This window comes from Equus caballus, chromosome 9 (assembly GCF_041296265.1).
Source record: "Equus caballus isolate H_3958 breed thoroughbred chromosome 9, TB-T2T, whole genome shotgun sequence".
Taxonomy (NCBI): Eukaryota; Metazoa; Chordata; class Mammalia; order Perissodactyla; family Equidae; genus Equus; species Equus caballus.
Window position 1 is genome coordinate 36,080,405 of NC_091692.1, and position 27,933 is coordinate 36,108,337.

General features: G+C 37.6%; 1 protein-coding gene across 4 annotated transcripts in view; it reads left to right on the plus strand.

The window, feature by feature from the left end:
- PRKDC (protein kinase, DNA-activated, catalytic subunit) overlaps nucleotides 1–27,933 on the plus strand; it is a 202,058-nt gene that overhangs the window by 79,223 nt on the left and 94,902 nt on the right. For all 4 annotated transcript variants that reach the window (XR_011421174.1, XM_070221373.1, XM_070221374.1 and 1 more), the window contains 11 exon segments: nucleotides 78–211; nucleotides 3,532–3,786; nucleotides 8,220–8,443; nucleotides 9,162–9,370; nucleotides 9,782–9,914; nucleotides 10,366–10,524; nucleotides 11,371–11,574; nucleotides 22,251–22,436; nucleotides 22,845–22,949; nucleotides 24,034–24,201; nucleotides 27,100–27,227. Coding sequence is in view for 3 of the 4 variants with exons in the window: in XM_070221373.1 (XP_070077474.1) it covers nucleotides 78–211; nucleotides 3,532–3,786; nucleotides 8,220–8,443; nucleotides 9,162–9,370; nucleotides 9,782–9,914; nucleotides 10,366–10,524; nucleotides 11,371–11,574; nucleotides 22,251–22,436; nucleotides 22,845–22,949; nucleotides 24,034–24,201; nucleotides 27,100–27,227 (1,905 nt within the window). In the remaining variant the exon portion in view is untranslated.

A 27,933-nucleotide genomic window follows, 5' to 3' on the forward strand; every position in this document is an offset into this window, starting at 1 on the left:
CGATTTCTAGATTCTTGGGTCAGCTAAATGCTAAACACTGGGGTGTATATTAAATATACTTTATTCTCTCCATATAGAGGCTTTCCACCTGCGACATCACTGTGTTTATTGGATGTGGTCCAGTGGCTTTTAGCCAATTGTGGGAGACCCCAGACAGAATGTCGACACAAATCCATAGAACTCTTTTATAAATTTGTTACTTTATTGCCAGGTATGTTCTGTAAATGGTGGGTTTTGCTTTTACCAGTAGTTTAGAGATGTGCACTTATTGAAAACATGATCCTTCCATTATTTAGATGGAAGTAACAAATAATATGTGTCTAATAAGTACAAAAAATAAGTATGTTCAGGGGCTGGCCTGGTGGTACAGCAGTTAAGTGCACATGTTCTGCTTTGGTGGCCTGGGGGCCCGCTGGTCAGATCCCAGGCACCACTCATCAAGCCATGCTGTGGCAGGCATCCACCATATAAAGTAGAGGAAAGTGGGCATGGATGTTAGCTCAGGGCCAGTCTTCCTTGGCAAAAAGAGGAGGATTGGCAGATGTTAGCTCAGGCTGATCTTTCTCAAAAAAAAAAAAAAAAAAGTATGTTCAGTAATCATTACAGATCATTTGTATGACAAGCGATAAATTATGGCTGTACATTTCTTAAAGATTAATAAATAAGGAAAGAAAAAAATGCTATTTTGATGTTAGTCAAATGATACAGAGGAAGTAAATTTAGTACTTATAGACTTGATTCTCAGACATAAATGTATTGTTCTACTTTCTGCAGTAAGTCTAACCTAGCTTTGGTAGCTTAGGCATGGGGAGGCTGTGCCTCAGGACAGACTCAGGCCCAGGCCTCCCACTGTCAAGTGCACTGTGCACTGGTCCAGAACCAAGACATGCTGTGGCATGTGCATCTGGGTGAGGAAGGTGACATTGTACTACAAATCATGAGAGAGAGAGAGAGAGAGAGCCAGTTCTCTTTAGAAAAGAGGATGGAGTGCTACTTTGGGGTTTTTTCTTCATGGAACGAGAAGTGAAAATTTCTCCATGTAATGCTAAAACTTAGAAGGATTCTATATTTTGTCATACTATGGAATATATTATAATGTTATATAGTACATATCATAATTGTATTCATACTATATATTATATGTACTATATAAATTTATATTTCTATAGTATATAATTATCTAATATACTATAATTTTATGTATATAGTAGAAATTTATATTTGTATTTTTAATTTAAAGAATTGTTTGAAAAACCTTCTTAGTATTTTATATTGTTTACTGTTTTTAGTTAACAAAGTTTGTTTATATGTTAAGTCATTCTTACCACAGTCTGATAAAGTCAGTGAAGAGTGGATGGGGTAGAGGGGTGAAGTATGTTTTCCTTATTTTTAAAAGAAGCTGAGGCCCAGTCATTACATAGGTGGAACTACTTATTAGCATGCTGTACCTCACATTTGGGTCTCTGGCTCTCCTATTTTGTTGTTAGTGCCTTGAAGTCAGTTCTGACTCCTGGCAACCCTGTGTACAGCAGAACGGAACCCTGCCCTCTCTTTTTTGCACCATCCTCTCCCCTTCCAGTGCTGTATCAGGCAATGCCCACTGCTGTTCCCGACCACTTTTTTTGGAAGTGGGTGGCCAGGTCCTTCTTCCTAGTCCGTTTTAGTCTGAAGCTCCACTGAAACCTGCCCACCATGGGTGACCCTTGAAATGCTGGTGGTATAGCTTTCAGCATCACAGCAACACTGAGCTGTCACAGTATGACACCCAACAGATGGGTGGTGTGGTTCCCTGACTGGGAAACGAACCCAGGCTGCTGTGGTAAGAGTGCTGAAGCTTAACCACTAGACTACCAGGGCTGGCTGGGCTCTCCTGTAGCCCACACAAAGATTTCCAATAATGTCAACTTGACTGATCCCAGACATTTCTATTGCTCTTCTTCTCAATTGCCTATAATAAGGACCTCATATATTTTCAATGAAATAAATAGAGCTCTACCTCAGAGCTCTACCTGCTACCAACATATAATTTGTGTAAAATTAATGAGCATTCCTTGACTTAGCTCTTCTGCATCCTCCAACAGTACATCTGCTTCTCTCTTTCTTCTTTATCATTACCCTCACTGGCTTTAAAGGGACAGTGTTAGACATATCTTTACTATGCAGTGGGTGTGCCGAGCACATCAACATCCAGATCGTTGGGACATAACAACAGGTGCAGGAATGTCCGTATGACATGTCAGGGGCTTCTGAGTACTGAGACTCAGTGAATGGGAACATATTGGACAGAAAGCCAGAGTGACAGAACACCACAGTCATGAGGAGGAGAGCAAGAGAGAAATAATGTGATTTTCTACCATCTCAGCCCTGTCTCTCTTCTTACTCATCTTCCCTTGTTTTGTTCTTCCTCTAGATCTGGCTTCTGTACTTTCTTTCAATACTTACACTTCTTTCTTTCAATACTTACACTTCTATCACTCTTAGCTGACATCTGTCTGATGCAGAATTTAAATATCTTATTATTTTTCACTCATTATTATAGTTTTCTTTGTCCATTCTTAGTGAAAATTGTAGCATGTTTAATATTTCTTTATAAAACAAACTCTGAAAACATACTACTCTTTTACTTATATAGCTTGTGATAGGTATTTTTTGACACAATAGAAAAACGATTTCTTCTTCTTAATATATCACAAATTTACTGTTTTAGATCCTTCACTAACTTTGTTAGAGTCAGAATGACTTGACCTTTTCAGAGCCACTGATTTTAGAGCATACAAAATACAATTTAATGTTTTTTCTTTAATATAGAAAATGATTAATATCCAGAAGGAAAATATCTTTTAAAAAGGTCATTTGACTCTTATTTAATAAACACTGCACTTGTGCGGTAGATTCTATTTTAAGTACTTTTTCAAATATTAACTTTAATTCATTTAATCTTTGTAACAACCTCAGAGGTAGACACTGTTATGATTCTCATTTACAGTTGAAGACACTGAGACACAAGGCCAGATCCCTGCAGTGAGGAGGTTGCACAGCCAGGACAGAAGCTTAAGAGTCACAGTGCTCTTTTTGTGTTTATTGCTTTAAAAAAGGAATAATAATTTTCAAGACAAAAAGCAAGGGAAAGAGTATGAAATTTATAGTTATTCAAATGATGTCCAACTATTTTTATAATGTTTAAAGAAACTGAAGAGAATGGCTTTTGGTGGAAATACCTCCTTGGCAGTAATTTGTAGTGAAACAAATTGCGAGTGCTAAAGTTAAAAAAAAGATTATCCTGTACCATTTTGAAATTTTACTGCTCTGGTAGGTGGTTTATGTGGGACTTTTATGGAAAACTATATTTGAAATATTGTGATAGTGCCAGTCTTGTTCTGGTCTTACATGTTTTTAACAGATCAGACTTTTGGTTTTTTTTGTTTATTATTGGACGATGCTATTTTTAATCAGTCACAGTGATTAGGTTAAATAACTTTAATTATATGAAAGTTATTTATATGTGTGTTTTAATCTTTTTTCTTTTTTAAGGCAACAAATCCCCTTTTTTATGGCTGAAAGATATTATCAAGAAAGAAGATATTTCCTTTCTCATAAACACATTTGAGGGCGGGGGAAGAGGTTGTGATCGGCCGTCAGGCATCCTTGCTCAGCCAACCCTCTTCCATTTGCAAGGGCCGTTCAGTCTCAGAGCTGCCCTGCAGTGGATGGACATGCTTCTGGCAGCACTGGAGTGCTACAACACATTCATTGAAGAGAAAACCCTGGAAGCACCCAAGGTCCTAGGTAGGTAAAACTTATTCCCCAAGTTAGTATTGTCCCGATCTGCCTGGAGTCCTTCTGGGGAAAAGATCAGTGAAGTTTTTGATTACACAGTTCACTGCTGTCTCAAAATAACCATAGCAATGGTGATAACAGAGCATGTTCATTTAGTACTGTGTGAAGTACTTTTATTCAGTCTCACAGTGAGGGTGGGAGAAGGACTTGATGATGCAACCAAGGTTACAAAAACCTGTCCAAATTTCCATATTTCTTTTCTGCCCTGTTCACAGGTTCTTGATGACCTTTTTATAAAATAACCTTTTGAGATTTTTGTTTGCATGAAGTATATTAAAAGAGTTCTTCCTGATATAAGGCTCTGTAATCTTATTCCCTGTTTCTCTGTAGCATTTCTTTTTTTTCTTACACTTTCCTATTCCCTAAGAGTTTTTATGTATGGTAATAACAGTGTTTGCAGAGGACAGAATGTTCTGTCTGCAAAAGGTGGAATGTTTTGTGTTGTCCTCAGCCCATGCTGGGAAGAAGGCAGACTCTGTCCTTCTAGTGACCTGAATGGGACCTGTAAAGGCAGGGCATGGCTCTTGAGAGGTGTCTCTCTCTAAGGATAGAGCGTCTGGAGCTATCAGCTGACTGATACGCTCTCTCCTTCAAGGTTGTCTGAACAGGCATATTTTTAGTCTTCTGGGGTTTCACCTAAATCCTCTCTCATGGGCTGAGCTGTGCAGACTTGCTACTCAGAACATGTTCTATTATTTAAATGATTTTTTCCTTTTTTTGCAGAAGATTAGTCCTGAGATAACATCTGCTGCTGATCCTCCTCTTTTTACTGAGGAAGACTGGCCCTGGGCTAACATCCATGCCCATCTTCCTCTACTTTATATGTGGGACTCCTGCCCACATGCTTTATATGTGGGAAGCCTGCCCAAGCATGTCAGCAGGGTTTGACAAGTGGTGCATAGGTCCATACCCAGGATCCAAACCGGCGAACCCTGGCCTGCAGAAGCAGAACATGTGAACTTAACCCCTGTGCCACTGGGCTGGCCCTAAATGATTTTTAATATAAACGCTGCATCCTCTTTAGTGGAGGTGGTTGCTGACTGAAGGAACTACCGTTCTCTCTCTCTTATTCTGTCAGAGATGAAGTCTGTATTATGGGAATTGGGGAGAAAAGAACCTTCCTCCCTAGAAGCTATCTTCCTTCTAGTTTGAGGATGGTAGAGTCAGGCATAGTGGGGAGAAGGTAATGTGTGTGTGCACATGCTAGGGTTCAGAAAAACAAGAGTTTATACTGTTCTGAGAAAATCTGACTCTCGAGCATGGGATTCTGCAGGATTCTAGCATGAGATTCTCAGAAGGATAGGTCAAAAAACTTGTGAAACTTTAGAAACAGAAGTAATAGCCACTCAATTACAAATAGTACCTTAAATTTATTGTTTTAAAAGATCTCATATGTCCTCATTTTGAAAATTTAAACAAGGAAAAAAGCATAGGAAATATGCAAAACCTTCTCCCCTAATCACATTCCCTAATGGTAAACATTATAACAGTTTAGTATTTACCTTGCTAAACTTTTTCTATACATATAATATATATTTATTTTTTAAATTTTAATTTTTTAGTTAATGAGATTGTTATTCATGCTTTACTGTAATTTGTTTTTTAAAAAGAAACTTAACATATTAGACATCTTTTTATATTAGTATATTTATCTTGATCTGATCTAAATGACCACATATTGCCAAACTATGTAAATGTATTGCAATTAAATAGTCTTCAAACTATTTTATTCATTTACCCTCTAAGGGGAGGAAGACATTAAAAACAAGGTACCTTCTTTCAAACTTTAAAGTTGACCGAATAAATTTTCCTATTTATAGCTTCAAATAATTGAAAAAGTTATAATTTCTGTTGTGTTGTAAATGTTGACACTTTAATATAAAGCTGTTGACATTATTTGAAGAAAATGTATTCATTGGAACCTAAATACTATAGTAGTTTCATTTTCAACATCATCAGCTTTAAAATACAGTTTCTTTACTGGAAATTTTGCAAGTCTCTGAATCATTGCTACCATTCCATAAGCCCCACATTTTTTTCTCCTTTTTTGCTTATGTCTTTACTTATAAACATCTTTGGAAAAATAGGGTCTATGTGTTTAAAGTTTCTTCTTTGCTGTCAATATGTGTGTTATTAGTGTCCATTACATTTATTACCACCACCACAACATAAATATAATAAAATTTTTGATAAATAATTATTATATATAAAAAGTAAAATTATGTGATTAGAATTCTATTGTTTCATATGGATTTTAGTACTAAAAAAACTGGTTCACATAAAAAAGTGCTATATTTGAATAATTCTAAAATGCACATTGTTTCCACATTTCAAAGTATCTGTGATCAGAATTGTCATACAGCCCATGGTCGTTGGAGTCAAGGATATTTGGTGTTTGAGAATGTAATTCTTAATCTATTTTGTCTCCCTTCTTTGAATACATAGTGACCTGTCATCAAAATTATTTTTAATCATCTGTCAGTTGGTAGTTTGATTAACTTCCCTTAAATTTTATAAAAACAAATAATTGGAAACCATCAGACTTACAAAGAGTTTCTTAGTCATTACCTTTACTCACTCTTTCAACATGTGCACCACTATTTTAAATTGTCCCTTTGTTTGGGGTTCTGAAGATCTTTATACCCTGGCATAGTAAACTACAGTGAGACTGAGGAAAGGAGAAAGGTGTAGCTGTCTTCTTTTGTTAAGCAGGAGAAGGGTAATCATGAAAGGAGTAGAAATGGGACAGGAGAACTAGCACAGGCATGTTTTCAGACAGATGAGTTTTATGAAAAAGTCATTGGGGAGTTGATCTGAAATTGATTCCATAAAATGACCAGTACCCATACACACCTGTTTGAAAACAACTGCCATAATTTGTCTCTCCCTTGCTCCTTTGAAGGACATTTAGGTTGTTTCTATTCTTTGATTATTAAAAACAGTGCTAAAATAAACATTCTTACAAACGCATCTGTAATGGAAAACCTCAGTTCACTCTACCTCCTCTGTGGGAAAACCCAGTTCTTTCCTATTTTGTTTTTCTCCTGTGTGTTTCCTTTACTTTTTACACAGAACGCTTCACTTCTGACACTTCTGGTCACCAAATGTGTGGAGGTTTTTCCCCCACCAGGCAATTCTCTGACACCAGCTGGGTGTGCTACAATTTAACTCAGTTCTGACACTGTCTATCAGGAGATAACCTCAAGTCCTACAGGTTAAGGGCTCAGTCCCATGAGATTGCCTCCCCCAACTTTATATTCCAGTCACAAGTAGTAGGTCCCTCAGTTACCCACAACTTCTGTCAGACTTAGGTACAAATTGGAAGTTCCCATGACCTCCTCTACCTTTGGATTCGATTAATTTGCTACAGCGACTCAAAGAACTCAGGGAAACATTTACTGTTGTTTACAAGTTTGTTACAAAAGGATATGATAAAGGATATAAGAATAACATCCAAATGGAAGAGATGCATGGGGTGAGGTCTATGGGGAGGGGCATGAAGCTTCCATGCCCTCTCCGGGTGCTCCACTCTCCCAGCATCTCCATGTGTTCACCAGCCTGGAAGCTCTCCAGACCCCTTACTTTTGGAAGATTCATCACATAGGCATGATTGATCATTAACTTCGTTTTCGGCCGTTTTCCCTTCTCAAGAGAATGGGGGGTGAGTCTGAAAATTCCAAGCTGCTAATCACAGGTTGGTCTTTCTAGTAACCAGCGTCATTCAGGAGCCATCCAAGAGCCCACCCAGAGTTACCTCATTAGAACAAAAGACACTCTTATCCCCCAGGAAATTAAAGGGTTTCAAGGGCTCTGTGTTAGGACCAGGGTCAAAGTCCCAATATTAGAATAAAAGATGCTCCTAGTGTTCTTATCACTTAGGAATTTACAAGGGTTTTAGGAGTTCTGGGTCAGAAACTGGGGATAGACACCCATATATATTTCTTACTATAAATCACAGTCACAACATCTTTCCATTTCTGCTGTTATTTCATTAGGATAAAATTTCAATGCTGGTTCAACACTGAGGTTTTTGACATTTGATAGCATGCACAATTTTTAAAGCTTTTGGTATGGTTTTCCAAATTGCCCTTCAAAAAGATCATAATAATTTATATTCTCACAGGTAGTGTTTGAGAATCAAGACCTAACCTCTCATAAATGTGTTCTTATTGTATGACTCTAAAGTTGAATTCTGTTTGAGTCATATTAATTTTGAAATTTTGAAAGGAGAAGAAATAGCTACCATTTTATTCAGCTTTAACTTTTTTTAATTTTTAATTTTGATTAAAAGTATATCATGCCTATACTTAAGGAATTTCACATTAATCTTAGTGGGGTTAGAAGGATGCATATGGTAATATTTTAATGTAATTTTTTTCTAGGTACTGAAACACAGTCTTCACTTTGGAAAGCGGTGGCTTTCTTTTTAGAAAGCATTGCTATGCATGATATTATGGCAGCAGAAAAGTACTTTGGCACTGGGGCAACAGGTAACAGACCCAGCCCACAAGAAGGAGAAAGATATAATTATAGCAAATGTACAATTGTGGTCCGCATTATGGAATTTACCACAACGCTCCTCAGCACCTCCCCAGAAGGCTGGAAGGTGGGGTCACTCCTGCTGCTCTGTTTATTTGAAGTCAGTACTTGGCATTTGGAAATACTTATTAAGTACCTGTGAGAAATGGTTTTGACTTTCCTAGAACTTTCCATTACTGTAGGAGTTATCTGTTCCTGAAAATAATAAAACTTTGCATGTACTTCAGATTTTCATTGTGTGAATAAAGTACAAAATAGTTTTTCTAAAAGTTTTATTAGATATTGCATTTTATATGATAAGCAAACATCTGCCTTAATGTGTGTTTATACATTAGCACATATTTGTAAATGTATCTCTGAGGCTTATTATATAAACGAACTCCAAAGAATTCATCCAGTTAATATATACTAAGCACCTACTGTACACCAGGCCCTGTCCTGGGGGTACAGCATTGACCTAAGCCAGAGGCTGGAGAACTGTGGTCCACAGGCCAGATCCCGCCTGCCGCCTGCTTCTGTAAAGAAGGTTTTACTGGAACACATCCAGGCCCATTTTTTCACACATTATCCATGGCTGCTTTCACAGTATAATGGCAGTTAATTAAGTAGTTGTAGCAGGGACATATGGCCCACAAAGCCTAAAATATTTGTCTGACTCTTTATGGAGAAAGTTTGCCAACGCCTGCCCTAGCCAGGCAGAAATTCCCAACCTCGTGGACCTAACACTCTAGAGAAAATTTAAGTGCTGGCTAATAAATGTGTTTTTTTCAAATCATCTTTTACAGCTGCTTGAGAAGGATGTGTGTAACACAAACCTTATGAAACTCTTAGTGAAAACCCTGTGTGAGCCCTCAAGCATAGGTTTCAACATCGGTGATGTCGCAGTTATGAACTATCTTCCCAGTGTTTGTACCAACCTGATGAAAGCACTGAAGAAGTCCCCATACAAAGACATCCTGGAGATGCACCTCAAGGAAAAGATAACAGCACAGAGGTGGGCATTTAGATTGTGCCCAGGGCAGCATTATGGAATTTAAGGTCGTAGTGTGTCCTGTGCTCTGGCAGCTGCTTGCATGGCTGCTGTAGCCATTTCTTCAATAAAGGATCTAATTAGTGGGGTGTTTGGTGCAGAGATTCTCATCAACTGTTTGAAAATTTTCTGGTTAGCATATGGCTCCCCTAGGCCTTTGGGTGAGCAGCCCTCGTTTCCACGGCCGCATAAGGGCGTGGGACCATTGTTTGGTGTTAGCCTGTGTTTGCTTTCTAAGGCTATGTAATGAAATTGAGTGCCAGGTAGTTAGTAAATACATTTATAACAGAACACACACATGTTTTCAGTGTGTCCTGATAATTTAACAAGATCAGTTCTCATCTGGTTTTCTTTTTGTTTTTCTCGCATGGCCAGCATTGAAGAGCTCTGTGCAGTTGACTTGTATTGCCCTGATGCTTGCGTGGACAGGGCCAGGCTGGCTTCTGTCGTGTCAGCTTGTAAACAACTTCATAGAGCGGGGTTTTTGTGTGTTATAATACCATCTCAGGTAACCATAGCCAATTTATTTTTATGTTTCTCTTAGCTTTATTATGCCAGTCTATTTTATTTATATTCTTTGTTAGACATCCTTTATGTACAGACCAGGCTTGAAACGGGAATTATAGAAATACTTTCTCCAGACATGTAGAATATAAATATGAAAGTAAATATAAAAATTTATAAATATTTTTATAAATATAAAATGAAAATAAAAGGCATTTGAATATTTCCAGCAGTCTTCTGAAGAACTTTAAGGGCTAACTGCTGCTGTGCCTTTGTAGCTAGGCAACATAAATGAAAAATATAGCATAGAAAGCAAAGTGGAATGAAAATTTTCCTGTCAATTGGAAGGCAGTTGTGTTAGCTAACCTGGATGTTTTAATTAATGAAAGGTGTCAAATTGTATTTTCCTATAAAATATGTTATTGCTGGATAATTCAGTGTTGACTTTATTTTAGTCTGCAGATCAGCATCATTCTATTGGCACAAAACTTCTTTCCTTGGTTTATAAAAGCATTGCACCTGGAGATGAACAACAGTGCCTTCCTTCACTAGATCCCAATTGTAAGCGATTGGCCAGTGGACTTCTGGAGTTGGCCTTTGCTTTTGGAGGACTGGTAGGAAAAACAGTTATATTTTATGCTGTCTTAATGATGTAAATATATAACTCATTTGCAGTGTGTCTCTAAAAACAGGAATTTAGTGGGGTAAGTTCTTCGCTGCACAAGTACTATAATTGATTGATATGAGCTGACTTTTTCTCTAAAAGTTTTTTTTTTTTAATAAAATAAATAGAACAGCAGTCTTCTTAAATTGAGATTTTTGTCTATCCCACTTTGTTTCCAAAAGGACTTTAGGCAGAGAACATTTTGTGAATAAAAAGCTGGACTGTGTTGACACAGTGGTATCTTCTCCCTCTGTCTTTCCTGATTCTTCCAGTGGCTGATCTGTGGAGGAGAAATCCAGAGGCACCACGAAACAGTATCTTCATGGCTTTTTGAACTGTGTAGTGCTGGCCTCAAGCAGTCTCTGCTAGCTGAGAGCGGCCAGCCGGTCCTGTGTGTTCAGTCCGTTTCACCCACCTTCTCTTCTCGTGTAGCAGAAAGTTCTTCTTTACCTGTTTGTCCACTTAATGAAAGAAGATTACATATTTAAATTGTCTAAAAATACTCACCCTTATTAGACTCCCCTCTCAAAGCAACAAGAGGATGATTTTCTGGAAATTTGGGAGAAACGTGAGTTAGGGAAGATTTCTTTCCCAAAATGAAACCTAGAAAATGGAGGCTAATTGAAATGTTTACAATTTAAACTGGGACCCAGGCTTGAACCAGGCTTTCAGATATCAGGCACCTTTAGACCTTACTCTGTGATTGTCCACTTTCCAGGTTCACAGCTATCCCAGGAGTCTTTCTGTAACACATAAGACTTCTACTCCTGTCATCACACTTCTTTCTTCTTCACAGTGTGAGCACCTTGTGAGTCTTCTCCTGGACACGACAGTGTTGTCTATGCCATCCAGAGGAGGGTCCCAGAAAAACATCGTCAGCTTCTCTCATGGAGAGTATTTTTATAGCTTGTTCTCAGAAACGATCAACACTGAATTGTTGAAAAATCTAGATCTTGCTGTATTGGAGCTCATGAAATCATCTGTGGATAATCCCAAAATGGTATTGAAATTTTCCTTTCAGTAAATATTTTCTTATATAGTGCTCATTAAAGGATTGCTATATTCCTGAAATAGATCATTAAAACAAAAAAGATCTCTTCCTGGAATATTTAAAGCTCTTGCCAGTGTTTAAAAACAAAACCAAAGGAAACAAAACACAGCCTTTATGAATAGTTAATAATGTTAATGGGTGTTGAAACATTGTTTTTTTTCCCCCAATCCCTCACTCCCCCAAAATCTCTAGGCCTAATATGAGGCACAGCTGTGTAGAATATTGACTTTTGCCAAGACTTGGCATTGGAGTTCATAACCTGTCCTGAGGCCTTTGCCTGCCTTTGCTTTTCCACCAGCTTTGAGCTGATCCTGTGCATTCTGGTGGTCCTTTCTGTGGTCATGGTTCTTTCATGTCTTCATACTGAGAGCATGTTCCTGCTGTAGCCCACTTTGCCCCCTCACATTGAAACTTTGGACATGAATATATTTAATACATAGTTGACTTTGGTTTGCTAAACTTAAAAACTTTTCAAAATTATCCTGGTCTATAGACAATTAGAAACTGTTAACTGTTGGAATGACCATTTTAAGAGACAGCGCATAATTTCCTACTGAGTTAAGCTTTTATTCCAAACAGTGCTTGTTGTCTACTTTAGGGAAATATTTTATGGTAGATTGCACTATGAATTTGTGTTTTTTAAAGTTAGAAATAGAATTGTAGTAGACCTATGACACTCAGGAAATATAGCATTTTGAGCTTTTTAAACTATTCAATCTTCTGGTAAAGGTGATAGATAAAAACCATATGCATTCACCTCCCTTTCCCCCTCAGATCCCTCTAAAATGACAGAAACAGGGTTAAAAAAAAAAAAAGAAACAATCTTAAAGAACACAGATTAAGGAGAAAAGAGAAGAGTGACAACATTTTGGAAACTGGAAAGCAAAAGGACAAGGGGTGATAGACTTCAGAGTCCAGGAAAGCTGTGATGTGACATAGCAATGGGGAGATGGGCAGCCAGTTTGTGCTACAGAACTCAGAAAGGGGTCAGACAATGGAGACCCCAGGCTTTTGGAGTACAGAGAGCAGGGTGTGAAGGAGAGACTGCAGAGAGATTGAAGATTAGTTGAAGATTAGCCATTCCCTGCCAGGTCACCTGGCCTCATCATGTTATCAGGGGACTGATCCTTCCCAACTTGAGGAGACTGGAGGCGACTCATTCTCCAGAAAGGAGAACTGTCTCTGCACTGGTGGACCCTAGGCATACTTGAATGTAAGGGTAGCATTCTTTTTTTTTTTTTTTTAAGGAAAGACATTTAGTGAAGATTGGAATCACATTCAGTATATAACACAAGTATTTCTTTAAGCAACGTAGTAAAGTTTGAAATACTTAGCACCATAACAAAAGCATTTTATTATTCCACTAGTGAGAATTTTTCTGTTGGGGTGTCCATTCTTAGTAATTTGTAAGAGGTTTTTGTATATTAAGAATAGTAGACCTCTGGGAGTGACGTCAGCAACATAGCGGCATGAGCTCACCTGGGACTCTCTCCCCTCCAAATTACAACCAAAAAGAGCAGCTGCTTTCCAACCAAAAAAAAAAAAAAAACCCTAAGAGAAATTGTCAGAGACCCACAGCAGCCAAACGATGGAGGGCGGAGAGGCTGGAGCCGCCCTTGGAGGAGCTGGAACCAGGGTAAGAGAGAACTTCGTTCCCTCCCCTAGAGACTGGGATTGCTGCCACAGGTGAGGGAAGGAGCAGGGGAGGGGCCGTGTGTCTGGGGATCATCCAGGACTCCCACCACCCGTGCAGTGGAAACTCTCTAATGGGGGAAAGCTTTCACATGGGGGAACCCCAGCAAGCCAGGGCCCCAGGAGACCAGAGAGCGAGAACTGATCCGAGTCCAGGTCGGCAGGCAAGAGAAAGTGCCCCTCCTTCTCACCCAGCCCGCGCTGTGTGCTGCCATTGCAGCTGAAGGCGGAGAGCTCAGAACACGCAGCTCTCGACCCCCATCTAGTGGCGACAGGCTGTAACTGCAACCGAATAATAGCATCAAGTGCAAAAACCGCTCCTCTACCATCCAGCAATTTATAAAAGCTCCTGTCCAAAAGGAAAACAATAAAAACACGGAAGTATGTCCTGAGGACTTGGAAATAGGTAAACTAAGTGAAAATGAGTTCAAAATAGCTGTCATCAAAATACTCAGTGAGGGAAAGGGAAATATAGAGAAACAAGTCAACAAGTTCTGGAGTTAATTCACAAAAGAGATTGAAACTATGAAGAAGAATCAATCAGAAATTTTACTAGAGATGAAAAATACAATGGATCAGATAAAACAGAATACAGATTCCCTGAATGCCCGTGTAGACACCATAGAGGAGAAAATTAGCATAATCAAAGTTAGACAGGCTGAATGGCTCCAGACAGAGGAAGAAAGAGAACTAAGAATTAAAAAAACTGAAGAAAATCTCTGAGAAATAGCTGACTCAATGAGAAAATGCAACTTAAGAATAGTCGGAATTCCTGAGAGCATGGAAAAGGAAAATGGTGCAGAAAGTGTGCTCAACGAAATAATACCAGAGAACTTCCCAAATCTGGGGACTGAGAGAGAAATGTGTGTGGAGGAAGCTTTCAGATCTCCTAGATTTGTCAATGCAGAAAGACCTACTGCAAGGCATATAGTAGTAAAAATGGCAAAAATGAATGACAAAGAAAGAATACTCGGGGAAGCAGGGCAGACAAAAATAACCTACAAAGGAACCACTATCAGACTTTCAGCTAATTTCTCTACACAAACCTTAGAAGCTGTGAGCGATTGGAGTGACATATTCAAAACTTTAAAGGGTTAAAGTCTTCAGCCAAGAATACTCTATCCAGCAAAAATATCCTTCAGTTATGAGGGAGAAATTAAATCTTTTCCAGACAAAGATAAGGGACTTCATAGTCACAAGACCTCCACTACAAGAAATCCTCAAGACGGCTCTCATATCTGAAAACAGAAAAAAAGTGAGAAAGGGGTCACAAAACACAGTGTAGGGAGACAAATAGATAGAATCAGAATAGGATAGCAACTATTCAACTGTAGCATTAGGATAAAGGGAAGTAAATCAACAAAGCAAAGACAATCTTATCACTCTAACCACAAACTGACAACACAAGTTGGAATAAGAGATGAAAATAATAATTTAGGAGGGAAGGAGGAAAGGGACTGAAACAGTCAAGGCTAAGGAAGTAAGAGACCACCAGAAAATGGACTATGTTCTATGCGAAATTCTGAATACAAACTTCAGGGTAGCCACTACACTAAAAAACAGAACAGACGCACAAAACATAAATAAGGAAAAATCTAAGAAACCCAGCATAAGAAATTGCGGAAGTCAATGGGTAGGCTAAAACACACAGGACAAGAAACGAAACACAGGAAAACCAGAAAATGAGCAATGGAATGACAGCATTAAGCCCTCATGCATCAGTACTCACCCTCAATGTAAACAGATTGAACTCTCCAATAAAAAGACACACAGTGGCAAAATGTATTAAAAACAAGATCCAACAATTTGTTGCCTCCAGAAATACACCTCAGCTCCAAGGGCAAACAGGCTCAGAATGAAGGGGTGGAAGACAATACTCCAAGCTAATAGCAAACAAAAGAAAGTAGGTGTCACAATACTCATATCAGACAAAACAGACTTCAAGATAAAGCAAGTAAAGAGAGACATAGGGGACCAATGCGTAATGATCAAAGGGACACTTGATCAAGAAGAAATAATGCTTATAAATATCTATGCACACAACACAGAAGCACCAAAGTTCATAAAGCACCTATTAACAAACCTAAAAGAAGATATCAAAAATAACACAATAATAGTAGGGGACCTCAACACCCCACTCACATCAATGGACAGATCATCCAATCAGAAAATCAACAAACAGTGGAGCTAAACGAAAAGCTAAACCGCTTGGGCTTAATAGACATATATAGAACACTCCATCCGAAAACAGCAGAATACACATTCTTCTCAAGTGCGCATGGAACATTCTCACGGATAGACCATATGTTGGGAAACAAAGCAATCCTCTATAAATTTAAAAAACTTGAAACAATAACAAGCATCTTCTCTGATCATAATGCTATAAAGCTAGAAATTAATTACAAGAAAAAAGTTGAGAAAGGCACAAGGATGTGGACACTAAACAATATGCTATTGAACAAGCAATGGATCATTAAAGAAATTAAAGAAGAAATCAAAAAATACCTGGAGGCAAATGAAAACGATAACATGGCATACCAACTCATATGGGATATAGCAAAAACTGTGTTAAGAGGAAAATTCATCGCAATACAGGCACACCTTAACAAAGAAGAAAAATCCCAAATAAGCAATCTTAAACTACACCTAACTGAATGAGAGAAAGAAGAACAAACAAAGCCCAAAGTCAGCCGGAGAGAAATAATAAAAATCAGAGCAGAAGTAAATGCTATTGAAACAAAAACGGCAATAGAAAGGGTCAATGAGACAAAGAGCTGTTTCTTTGAGAAGATAGATAAAATTGACAAACCCCTAGCCAGACTTACAAAGAAAAAAAGAGAAAGCTCAATTAAATAAAATCAGAAATGGAAGAGGAGAAATAACAACAGACTCCACAGAAATACAACGGATTATAAGAGAATACTACAAAAAACTGTATGCCAACAAAATGGATAACCTAGAGGAAACGGATAAATTCTTGGACTCCTGCAATCTCCCAAAGCTTAGTCAAGAAGAAGCAGACAATTTGAACAGACCAATCACAAGGAAAGAGATTGAAAGAGCAATCAAAAGCATCCCAAAGAATAAAACCCCAGGACCAGATGGCTTTCCTGGGACATTCTACCAAACTTTCACACAGGATTTAATACCTATCCTTCTCAAGCTATTCCAAAAAATTAGGGAGGATGGAACACTTTCTAACACATTCTACGAGGCCAACATCACACCGATACCAAAGCCTGACAAGGACAGCACAAAAAAGGAGTTCTAAAGGCCAATATCACTGATGAACATAGATGCAACAATTCTCAACAAAATTTTGGCAACCCGAATTCAGCAATTCATCAAAAGTATCATTCATCATGATCAAGTGGGATTCATACCAGGACACATGGATCGTTCAACATCTGCAAATCAGTCAGTCAATCAGCATGATAAACCACATCAACAACATGAGGAATAAAAATCACATGATCATCTCAATAGATGCAGAGAAAGCATTTGACAAGATCCAACAGCCATTTATGATGAAAACTCTGAACAAAATGGGGATAGAAGGGAACTACCTCAACACAATAAAGGCCATATATGAGAAACCCACAGCCAACATCACACTCAATGGGCAGAACCGAGTGCCATCCCCCTGAAAACAGGAACAAGACAAGGATGCCCTCTCTCACCACTCTTCTTTAACATAGTACTGGAGGTTTTGGCCAGAGCAATTAGGCAAGGAAAAGGAATAAAAGGAATCCAAATAGGGAGGTAAGAAGCAAAACTCTCGCTGTTTGCAGACGACATGATCTTATGTATAGAAGACCCTAAAGAATCCATTGGAAAACTTTTAGAAGTAATCAACAACTACAGCAAAGTTGCAGGGATGAAATCTATTTACATAAATCAGTAGCATTTCTATACTCTAATAACAAACTAACCCAAAAATAACTCAAGATCACAGTACCATTCACAATCGCAAGAAAGAATAAAATACCTCGGGGTGAATTTAAGTAAGGAAGTGAAAGGCTTATACAACGAAAATCACAAGGCTTTTCTGAAAGAAATCGATGACGACATAAAGAGTTGGAAAGACATTCCATGTACATGGATTGGAAGAAGAAACGTAGTTAAAATGTCTATTCTACCTAAAGCAATCTACAGATTCATCACCATCCCAATCAGAACCCCAATGACATTCTTTACAAAAATAGAACAGAGAATCCTAAAATTCATATGGGGCAACAAAAGACCTCGAATCGCTAAAGCAATCCTGAGAAAAAAGAACACAGCTGGAGTCAGCACAGTCCCTGACTTCAAAACATACTACAAACTACAATAATCAAAACAGCATGCTACTGGTACAAAAACAGGCAAACAGATCAATGGAACAGTATCGAAAGCCCAGAAATGAAGCCACACTTCTATGGACAGCTAATCTTCGACGAAGGAGCTGAGTGCATACAATGGAGAAAAGAAAGTCTTTTCAACAAATGGTGTTGGGAAAACCAGAGAGCCACATGTAAAGGAAAGAAAATTGACCATTCTTTTTCACCATTCACCAAAATAAACTCAAAATGGATCAAAGACCTAAAGGTAAGACCTGAAACCATAAGGCTTCTAGAAGAAAATATAGGCAGTACACTCTTTGACATCAGTATTAAAAGGATCTTTTCAGACACCATGTCTTCTCAGACAAGGGAAACAATAGAAAGAACAAACAAATGGGACTTCTTCAGACTCAAGAGCTTCTTCAAGGCAAGCTAAAACAGGATTGAAACAGAAAAACAACCCACTAATTGGGAAAAAATATTTGCGAGGCATATATCTGGCAGAGTTAATCTCCATAATATATAAAGAACTCACACAACTCAACAACAAAAAAATCAAACAACCTGATCAAAAAATTGGCAGCAGACATGAACAGGCATTTCTCCAAAGAAGATATATGGATGGCCAATAGGCACATGAAAAGATGTTCATCATTGCTGATCATCAGGGAAATGCAAATCAAAACTACACTAAGATATAACCTTACACCCATTAGAATGACAAAATAGCAACAAATGTTGGAGAGTTTGTGGAGAAAAAGGAACTCTCATACACTGCAGGTGGCAGTGCAAACTGGTGCAGCCTCTATGGAAAATGGTATGGAGATTCCTCAAAAAATTCAAAGTAGAACTACCATACAATCCAGCTATCCCAGTACTGGGTGTCTATCCAAAGACCTTGAAGTCAGCAATTCCAAAAGTCTCATGCACCCCAATGTTCATTGCAGCATTATCTACAATAGCCAACACGTGGAAGCAACCTAAGTGCCCATCAACTGATGATTGGATAAAGAAGACATGGTGTATATATACAATGGAATACTACTCAGCCATAAAAAAGAACAAAATCGTCCCATTTGCAACAACATTGATGGACCTTGAGGGAATTATGTTAAGTGAAGTAAGCCAAATAGAGGACAATCTCTGTATGGCACCACTCATGTGAGGAATTTAAACATGTGGACAAAGAGAACAAATTAGTGGCTACCAGGGGAAACGTGGGATGTGGGGTGGGCCCAAAGGGTGAAGAGGTGTACCTACAATACGACTGACAGACAATAATGTACAACTGAAATTTCACAAGATTGTAACCTATCATTAACTCAATAAAAAATAATTTAAAAAAAAAGAATAGTAGCCGTCTGTCATGTATGCAGAAAGTACTTTTTCCCACTGGCCCTTTTTCTTTCAATCTGTTGGAATGTTTATTCCATACAGAAGTACTTAATTTTTTATTGTGAAATTTACCAATCTTCTTTTTTTTAATTGTTTTTGTCTTTCATGTCATACTTAGAAAGGCCTTCTCCACCCCAGTATTTTCTTTAACCTTTAACTTCAGAGAGTGTGATGTCTCCAGCTTTGTTCTTCTTTCTGAAGATTACTTTGGCTATTTGGGGTCTTTTGTGATACCATACAAATTTTAGGATTTGTTTGTTCTATTTCTGTGAAAAAAGCCGTTGGAATTTTGGTGGGGTTGCATTGAATCTTTAGATTGCTTTGAGTAGTCTGGACATTATTTTGTTATTTTAAAGACTGGCACCTGAGCTAACATGTGTTACCAATCTTTTTTTTTTCTTTCTTTCTCCTCAAAGCAGCCCCCCAGTACATAGTATTCTAGTTGTAAGTCCTTCAGTTGTGTCATGTGAGACACCGCCTCAGCATGACCTGTTGAGCGGTGCCATGTCCGCACCCAGATATCCGAACCAGCAAAATCCTGGGCCACTGAAGCAGAGCACATGACCTTAACCACTGACCCACAGGCCCAGCCCCTGGACATTTTAACGTTATTAATGCTTGTATTCCATGAACATGGAATATCTTTTCGTTTAGTTGTGTCTTCATTTCTTTTACTAATGTTGTACAGTTTTCAGTGTAAAGGTCTTTTGACCTCCTTTGTTAAATTTATTCCTAGATATTTTACTCAATGTGGTTTATCACATTGAGTGATTTGCGTGTGTTGAACCATCCTTGCATCCCTGCAATTAACCCTACTTGATCATGGTGTATGATCCTTTTAATGTATTGTTGAATTTGGTTTGCTAATATTTAGTTGAGGATTTTTGCATCTATATTCATCAGGGATATTCCTGTGCAATTTTATTTTCTTGTAGTTTTCCTTGTCTGGTTTTGTTATCAGGGTAATGCTGATCTCATAAAGTGATTTTGAAAGTATTCCCTCCTCTTCTAAATTTTGGAAGAATTTCAGAAGAATTCATATTAGTTCTTCTTTCAATATTTTGTAGAATTCACGTGTGAAGCCATCTAGTCCTGGACTTTTGTTTGTTTGTTACTGATTCAATCTCTTTACTAGTAATTGATCTGTTCAGATTATCTATTTCTTCATGGTTCAGTGTTGGTAAGTTGTGTGTTTCTAGGAATCTATCCATTTCTTCTAAGTTGTCGAACTTGTTGGTATATAATTGTTCATAATAGTCTCTTGTGATCCTTTGTATTTCTGTGGTGTGAGGATACTTTCCTAAATACAGGGAAGTTAAGTGAAAGTGTCCCTAAATTATGAACTTTGAGACTTTTAGCCACTTTCCCCTAATTTGACTCCCAGAATACAGTCAGCCAGGTATGTATTCCCAGGCAGGGTATCAGGATATTTTGACAAGCCTAAGAGAAAATAAAGATGCTGTCATCACTGCCCAGTCAGATCAGCTTACAGTGATCCTCAATGCCAGTGAGCCCTGCCCACTGTACAGTGCTTTGACTCAGTTCCTCCTTATGTACCAACAACCAAGGAGCACGAAGCACCCGCAGAAAGGGCCTCTGACAGGGTCAAAACCACTTGAAGCAGAGACTGTCCAGTGAGATGGAAATGTAAAAAGAAAAAACAAGAAACTTCAGAGAGATGAGAGAAGATACTGAAATAAGAATTGCTACTGAAAAAGAATATCAGAGAACAAAAAAGCATCCTTGGGAATTAAGCATAGGCATCAGAAATTAAAAATGAAATAAATAGGTTGAAAGATAAAATTCAGAAACTCTCACAGAGAAGAGAGTAAAAAGACAAACTAGAAAATGGCAGAGAAAAGAGGAGGAACTTGGGATCCATCTACAAGGTGCAGCACCAGGGCCTCCACGGCAGAGGGAAGATAGGCCCAAGGAGAGGCCTTCATGGATAATACACCTCAAGAGAATCTCTCAGAAATGAAGGCCTTGAGTTTCCAGATGGAAAAAGGCTGTTGAGTGACCAGCACAGTATATGAAAACAGCTCCCCATGGAGCAAATTTCTTGAAAATTCAGAACCCTGGGGATTCACCATGAGAAAAGATCCTGAAAAATTTCTACAGGAGAAAAGCTGATTACATTTAAAAGGATCTAGAAATTGGATGATGTTTGTCTTTGCAACAGCATTGTAAATGGTGGAAGAGTGTGAGCCAAATTTTCTTCACAATTCAGGAAAGATTTCCAAGCTAGAGTTCTGACTCTAGCCAGATTATCAATTATGTGTGAGAGTTGAATGCATATATTTTAGACATGCCAGATCTCAAAGGAATCTATCTCACGTGCACTTCTCGTCAGGAAGCTACTGGAGTAAATACTTTACCGAAATAAGGCAGTCAGCCAAGAAAGAGGAAGATGTTGGATCTGGGAAGTCAGCCCGAACACAGAGAAGTGGACGAGTCTCCCAGAAGGTGCTGAAATGAGACCCAGCGGGCAGCAGTCACTGCCATTCCAGAGCAGGAGTTATCAGAGATGGAGCTTATGAGAGATGGAGCTGATAGACTTCCTGATGTTTTAGATGTCTTGAGGAGATTTAATTAATTTGGGAACTTTTGATGACAAATAATGATAGGCACATTGGAAACAGCAAAGAAAGCAGATGAGTATTAACTTTAGTGAGATCAAAATGTTATGCAAGAAAGGAAAAGTATGGGTAGCATATGACTTGGATCATCTGTGAAAAATGTTTACATTGTCATAATGATAGGAACATTGGGTATAAATCTCACCAAAATTAGGATATCTCTGTTGGAAATGTGGTGGGACAGGACATTTGTGCACACAAGCATGTATGTGTATGCCTTTGTGCAGATGTGTGGGTGTGTGAATGTGTGTATGTCTACATGTGCACATGGGCATATGGTGGTGATGGTGACAGAAGAGAGTTAGTTGTTTCTGCTATCAAGAATGCTCCCAACTAAGAAAACAAGAAATAGCAGGTTGAGCGTGATTTCATAAATGAGACATCTCATACTTTTATGGGAAAATTTGTACGTTTAAAGGGCTGTTCTCAAGTTTGAGGAGTTGTGAAGTAAACAACTCTTATAGAAACAGCATCTTCCGTTTTTAAGAATAGCATATGAAATGAAAGTAAATTCTGTTAGATATTTGTCAGTCTTGATATTAAGAGTTTTTCTTTAATCACCACCCAATTGCTTCAGGTGAGCAATGTTTTGAATGGTATGTTAGATCAGAGCTTCAGGGATCGAACCAGTGAGAAACACCAAGGACTGAAACTTGCAACTATAATTCTGCAAAACTGGAAGAAGTGTGATTCATGGTGGGCCAAAGATTCTGCTCCTGAAAGTAAAATGGCAGTGCTTACCTTGTTGGCAAAAATTTTGCAGGTATTTTGAGAGATATTAAAAATGCAATTGTGTTTGTTATTTTGGACTCTGTAACTTGGATCTTTAAAAATTTGATGGAGGTTTCCTGAAAAAAACATTGGTTTGATAAAAAAACGATATTTTAACTGAGTAATTGCTGATTACTTTAAATTTTACACTTTTTCCATGATTTTACATTGTGATCATTTATACTCATTATCATTTCTTATACTTTGTCTTTTTAGTGTGCCTTTATGCTTGTCTTATCAGATAGTTTAAAAATATTTCAGAACAAGAATTGTTGAAATATTGTTGAAGGCCAAGAACAAATTTATAGGTCATTTCTGAAATTTAAAAATTTGAAAAATATGTTAAAGGAAATTAGAGGCATAGTATAGAAATGTATCGTTTTTATTTCTTCTCTTTTAGATTGATTCATCTGTTTGTTTTAATACAAATCACTGCATGTTCCCTGAAGTCTTTACAACATATGTTAGTCTACTTGCTGATTCAAAGTTGGATCTGCATTTAAAGGCAAGTGATTAAAAAAGGTTTTTTTTTCAGATTACATTCTCCGTTACTTTCCCAGTTTATATTTTTGCATATTTGTGATATTTTCTACTTTTTATTATGGAAAATTTCAAACATACTCAAAATCAGAGGGACTAGCACAATAAACCCCTGTGTACCTATCACGCAGACTCAATAGCCATCTGTCTGTGGGCATGTTTGTTCCAACTATGCAGTCACTCCCACCCATCACCTTGAAGGAAACCCCTGGCATCGTGTTATCTGATCTGTACGTACTTTAGTATGTCTCTCCGAAAGATAACTATAACTGCAATGGGATTACTATACTTAGAAGAAGTAACACTTATCTTTGCATATATATGATTTAAATTAGCTTTTTTGAGAATCGCTGTATTAAAGAATGACACAATCTAATCTATTACTCATTTTTCTATTAGTAAATAATACAAATATCTTGGTAATTTTTAGGTTCAAGAACTGAATAAATATTGTCATTTTAAAGTCCTATAATAATTAGATTTTATACTCTAATAAAATGTGGCTTTAATGAAAGCTGTCTTTTTTCTAGATCATGAGAATATTTCTATGGAATTTTGTGCTGTATGTGATTATTCAAATTTCTCATTTCTCAATATGAGGGAGTCTTGGAACTCACCTGCCAAACAAAGGAGATAGGAAACAACACCTAGTTCCTTTTAAGCTCAGTGTGAAGTTCTGGGCGAGTTCTTCAAGGAATATTTGTAAATTACCCCATAGGTTATTCAAGATGTTCTTTCCACACAAAACTTATCCAGTATATTTCTACTAGAATCTTTGTTTACAGAAGGAGAAATCACATACAGAATCATCACAGAGTGTCCTATTTATGTACATGTACATCGCCCTGAGTTGGCCCACTGACCTCTAGAGTAGAAGCTGAGGTATAGAATTGCATTCAGGTTGGTTTTTGATGTAATCCAGAAGGTGTTCTCATTGAATCCACACAGTGCTTTGTCTCCAAGGTCTTTAGAAAGCAGTAATGTAATTGATTCTGTAAGATTCATAAGCTACAACTAGTACAATTTCATATGTCTGCATCGCTCCACAGGGCCAAGCTATAATTCTTCTTCCATTCTTCACCAGTCTTACTGGAGGCAGCCTTGAGGACCTTAAGGTTGTTCTTGAAAACCTCATCGTTTCTAATTTTCCTATGAAATCTGAAGAATTTCCCCCAGGAACTCTGCAGTACAGTAATTATGTGGACTGCATGAAGAAGGTTAGTTTTTAGTAGTACCAAGTAAAATCAAAACATTAGGTGTTTTTCTGTTGTATTTCTTGATGAGAAGAAGTGAAATATTTAGAGTCAGAGAAGTGTTCTAACTTTAAGAATCAGTTTAATTCATTTTGAAAGCCGGTTGCTGTGGAGGCAGATGTATATCTGAATCCTTTGTAATTCATTTTTTGCCTATTTTTAAATTGTGAAATACTTTATGCATAAAAATATTTTTATGCATAACGTATGAGTTTTGAAGAATAATTCCCAAAAGAGAGAAGAAATAGAATATTACCAATATAGTTCACTTACTAAAATTTAATTAAGTAGTGGTTATTTGAGAAAGATTTGGTCATTATCACCTATATTATTTAATGTACTGCTGAAGGTCTCTAAAATTCCATTGGCTTAAACAAGGTGACAGATTATTTGTCTCCTCTGTACGATTCTAGATTGGCGACCTAGGGTAGCTCCATAGTCAACAGGGACCTTCTCTCCTTTTCCCTTTTTCTCTGTCATCTTCTGTACATAGCTTCTGTCTTGTCCAGTCTGTCTGCTTCAGCTCCTGCCGTCTTGTTCCTTTCCAGCCAACAAGAGGGAGGAAAGGGAAGTAGGGAACATATCCCTTCCCTGTAAAGGCTTAATCCAGAACTGTACAAATCAATTATGCTGACATCCTATTTGCCACATACATCTGCAAGCAAGGCTATGAATGTTCTTGCTTTGGGCAACAGTATAATCAGCTAAAACTCAGGGGTTCAACCACTAAATAAAAAATAAGAGAGTGACCATTAAAAGATGGGTAGTCATCTACCATACTTGTGATGGACTCAGCCCTGGCTAATGTCTGAATACTCAAAAATAATGAAGACATTGTCTTTGTTTTCAGGGAGGTTCTGGTAAAGCAAGGAAGTAAACAGAAACAGAAAGAAACAGATGATTAAAATACACTGTAATAAATGCTAGAGTAAAGATAAACAGATGGTGTATGTGTGGCAGATGATATTTTCCAAAGATGGCTGTACTGATATACCCTGTCCCACACGTCCTTCTTACACTGTGACTTTTCCATTGATAGACAAAGTCTGATTTCCCTCCTGTTGGGTATAGATTGGCCTTAAAGATTCACTCATAACAAAAAGGATGCAGTGAAAGTGATGCTACATGACTTCCAAGACTAGACATAAAAGTCTTACAGCTTCCTCCTGGCTTTCTCTTTCCTGAGTCTCTTGTTTGTGGGATCCAGTCACCATCCTATAAGAAAGCCAAGCAGCCACATGGAAAGGCCAGTTTACAAATACCACCCATCCACACAGATTCTCTCCTCCCCATCCTTTTTAAATTATTTTTTCCAAGCATACAGAAAGCTGAAAGAATAGTAAAACAAACATCCATATGACCATCTCCTACATTCAATAGTTAACATTTGGTTTTATTTTCTTTATCTACATATGTATGTATGTGTGTGTGTGTTTTGGCTGAAACATTTGCAACTTAGTTTTGGACTCATGATACTTTACCTGTAAATACTTCAGCATACATGTCCTAAGAATAGGCACAATACTGTTGTCATACCTAAGAAAATTAACACTCCTTTAATACCATGTGTTATGTAGTCCACAGTACATTTCTCCAAAGATCCCCATGTTTAGCTTGTTTTTTTCAAATCAGGATCAAATTAATGATTGCATTGAATTGCCACGTCTCTAGTTTTAATCTAGAACTAGTTCACCCCTATATCCCTTTTATTTTTCTATGACATTGAGCTTTTGGAAGAAACCAGAGTACTTCTCTTGGATGTAGTCCCCTATTTGTCTGATTGTTTCCTTGAGATGTTCTTTAACTTCTCCTGCATCCTCTGTATTTCCTCTGTACTGGAAGTTAGGTTTAAAGCTTGGTCATGAGACTTATGCTCATCTTTTTGGCAACAATAGCATAGTAGGAGCAAATAGTGTCACTGTCCCATTGTTAGTGACCTCAAGTCTGGTTAAGGTGGTGACTGCACATCTCTCTGTTGAATGGTATGTTTCTTCTGCAATTAGCAAGTAATCAATGGGGTGACACTGTCATGTTGGTGCATCTAAGTATCCTGTTCCCCAACAATCTGTCCCCTAGGGGTGTTAACATCCACAAAGATTCTAAGTGCATCTTTAGTGCTTTCTCTTAATGTAAATGCATTAATGTAAAATTAAGTGCAAACATTCGCTGAACATTTGAAGAAAGCTTCTAGCTTAAGAAAGATGTAAACCAACTGGAAAGTGGAACTCAGATGGGACTGAGTCAACAAAGGGAGATAAGAACACGTCAAAGAAACTGCAGAGTAGCTTCAGAGATGAGAGAAGGTGCTGTGTCCATGAAAGAGAACAAATAAGGGCTCTTGGAAATTAAATATATAAAAGCAAAATTTAAAAAAAGACTTCACAGAACAGAAGATAAAATTGAGAATATCTTCTAGAAAGTGGAACAAACAGACGTTGAGGTGGAAAACGGGAGAGTAAAGATGAGAACATTAGATGAGCAGTCTAGGACCTCTGCCATACAACGAAGTGGTCTGGAAAAGATACATATCTCCAGAGTACGAAGGCCCACAGAGTGCCGGGAATGGTGAAGGAAAAGACCTCAGTGAAAGCATATCAGTGTGAAATTGCAGGACTTGGGGGTAAAGAGAAGATCCTAAAAGGTGTAAGAGGGAAAATATATTTGCAAAACCTTAAAAGAATCAAAACTCAAATATTTATGCCAGGCATTCATTGTATCTGCAAAAATATTAGCATTTGTTAATTCTCTATGAAATTCTTTTATAGTTTTCTCTCTATTTTTAATTAGAACTGGTAAAAACAAACAAACAGAAAAACAACAAAATTACTATTATCATTATTGTTATTATATTTTTTTTTCTAGTTTCTAGATGCATTGGAATTATCTGAAAGCCCTATGTTGTTGCAGTTGATGACAGAAATTCTTTGTCGTGAACAGCAACATGTTATGGAAGAATTATTTCAGTCTACTTTCAAAAAGATTGCCAGAAAGTAAGTCATCCTTTTCTAGTCTGGGATCCCAGGAACCATATAAATTTTATTTCTGTGGGAAATTATCTTCTTTTCCAAAAAAAGTTGAATGGCAATTGCACTCAACTCTTACAACTAAATTTTACTTTGTATTTTTGTTTTTCTTTGAGAAAAAAAAGACTTCTATTGTGAAAGTTTCAAATATACTCAAATCTAAAGGTAAGACTTTAAGTGAGCCTCCAGACTGAACAAGCATCAACATTTAACAGCTTCATTACCCCTTTTAGCTTTTTCTCTTCTGCTGCTGTTATTTTAATTTGAAGCAAATTCCTGACACCATTATCTCTAAAATAGGCTATTTTCTCGAGTAGCTTTAGTACCATGATCAACTGAAGAAAAGTATCACTAATTCCATATTCAGATTTCTGCAGTAGTCTTAAATGCTCTAGATTGATGGATTATTTTAATTCTGATGCAAACAAGATCCTTACATGGCATTTCACCATTGTCTCTCTTAAGTCTGTCTTCATCTAGAACAGTCCCTCCCTTTATTAATTTTTCTTTTGTTGTTGAAGAAACCTGGACACTTGGGGAATATCTTACATTGTGGATTTATCTGATGTTTTCCTGTTCTTTTCATTTATCTTGTTACTCCAGCTGCTGTTTCCTATAAATGGAAAGTGAAGTCTAAAAGCTCAGTTAGATCCAGGTTCAAGTTTTGGCAAGA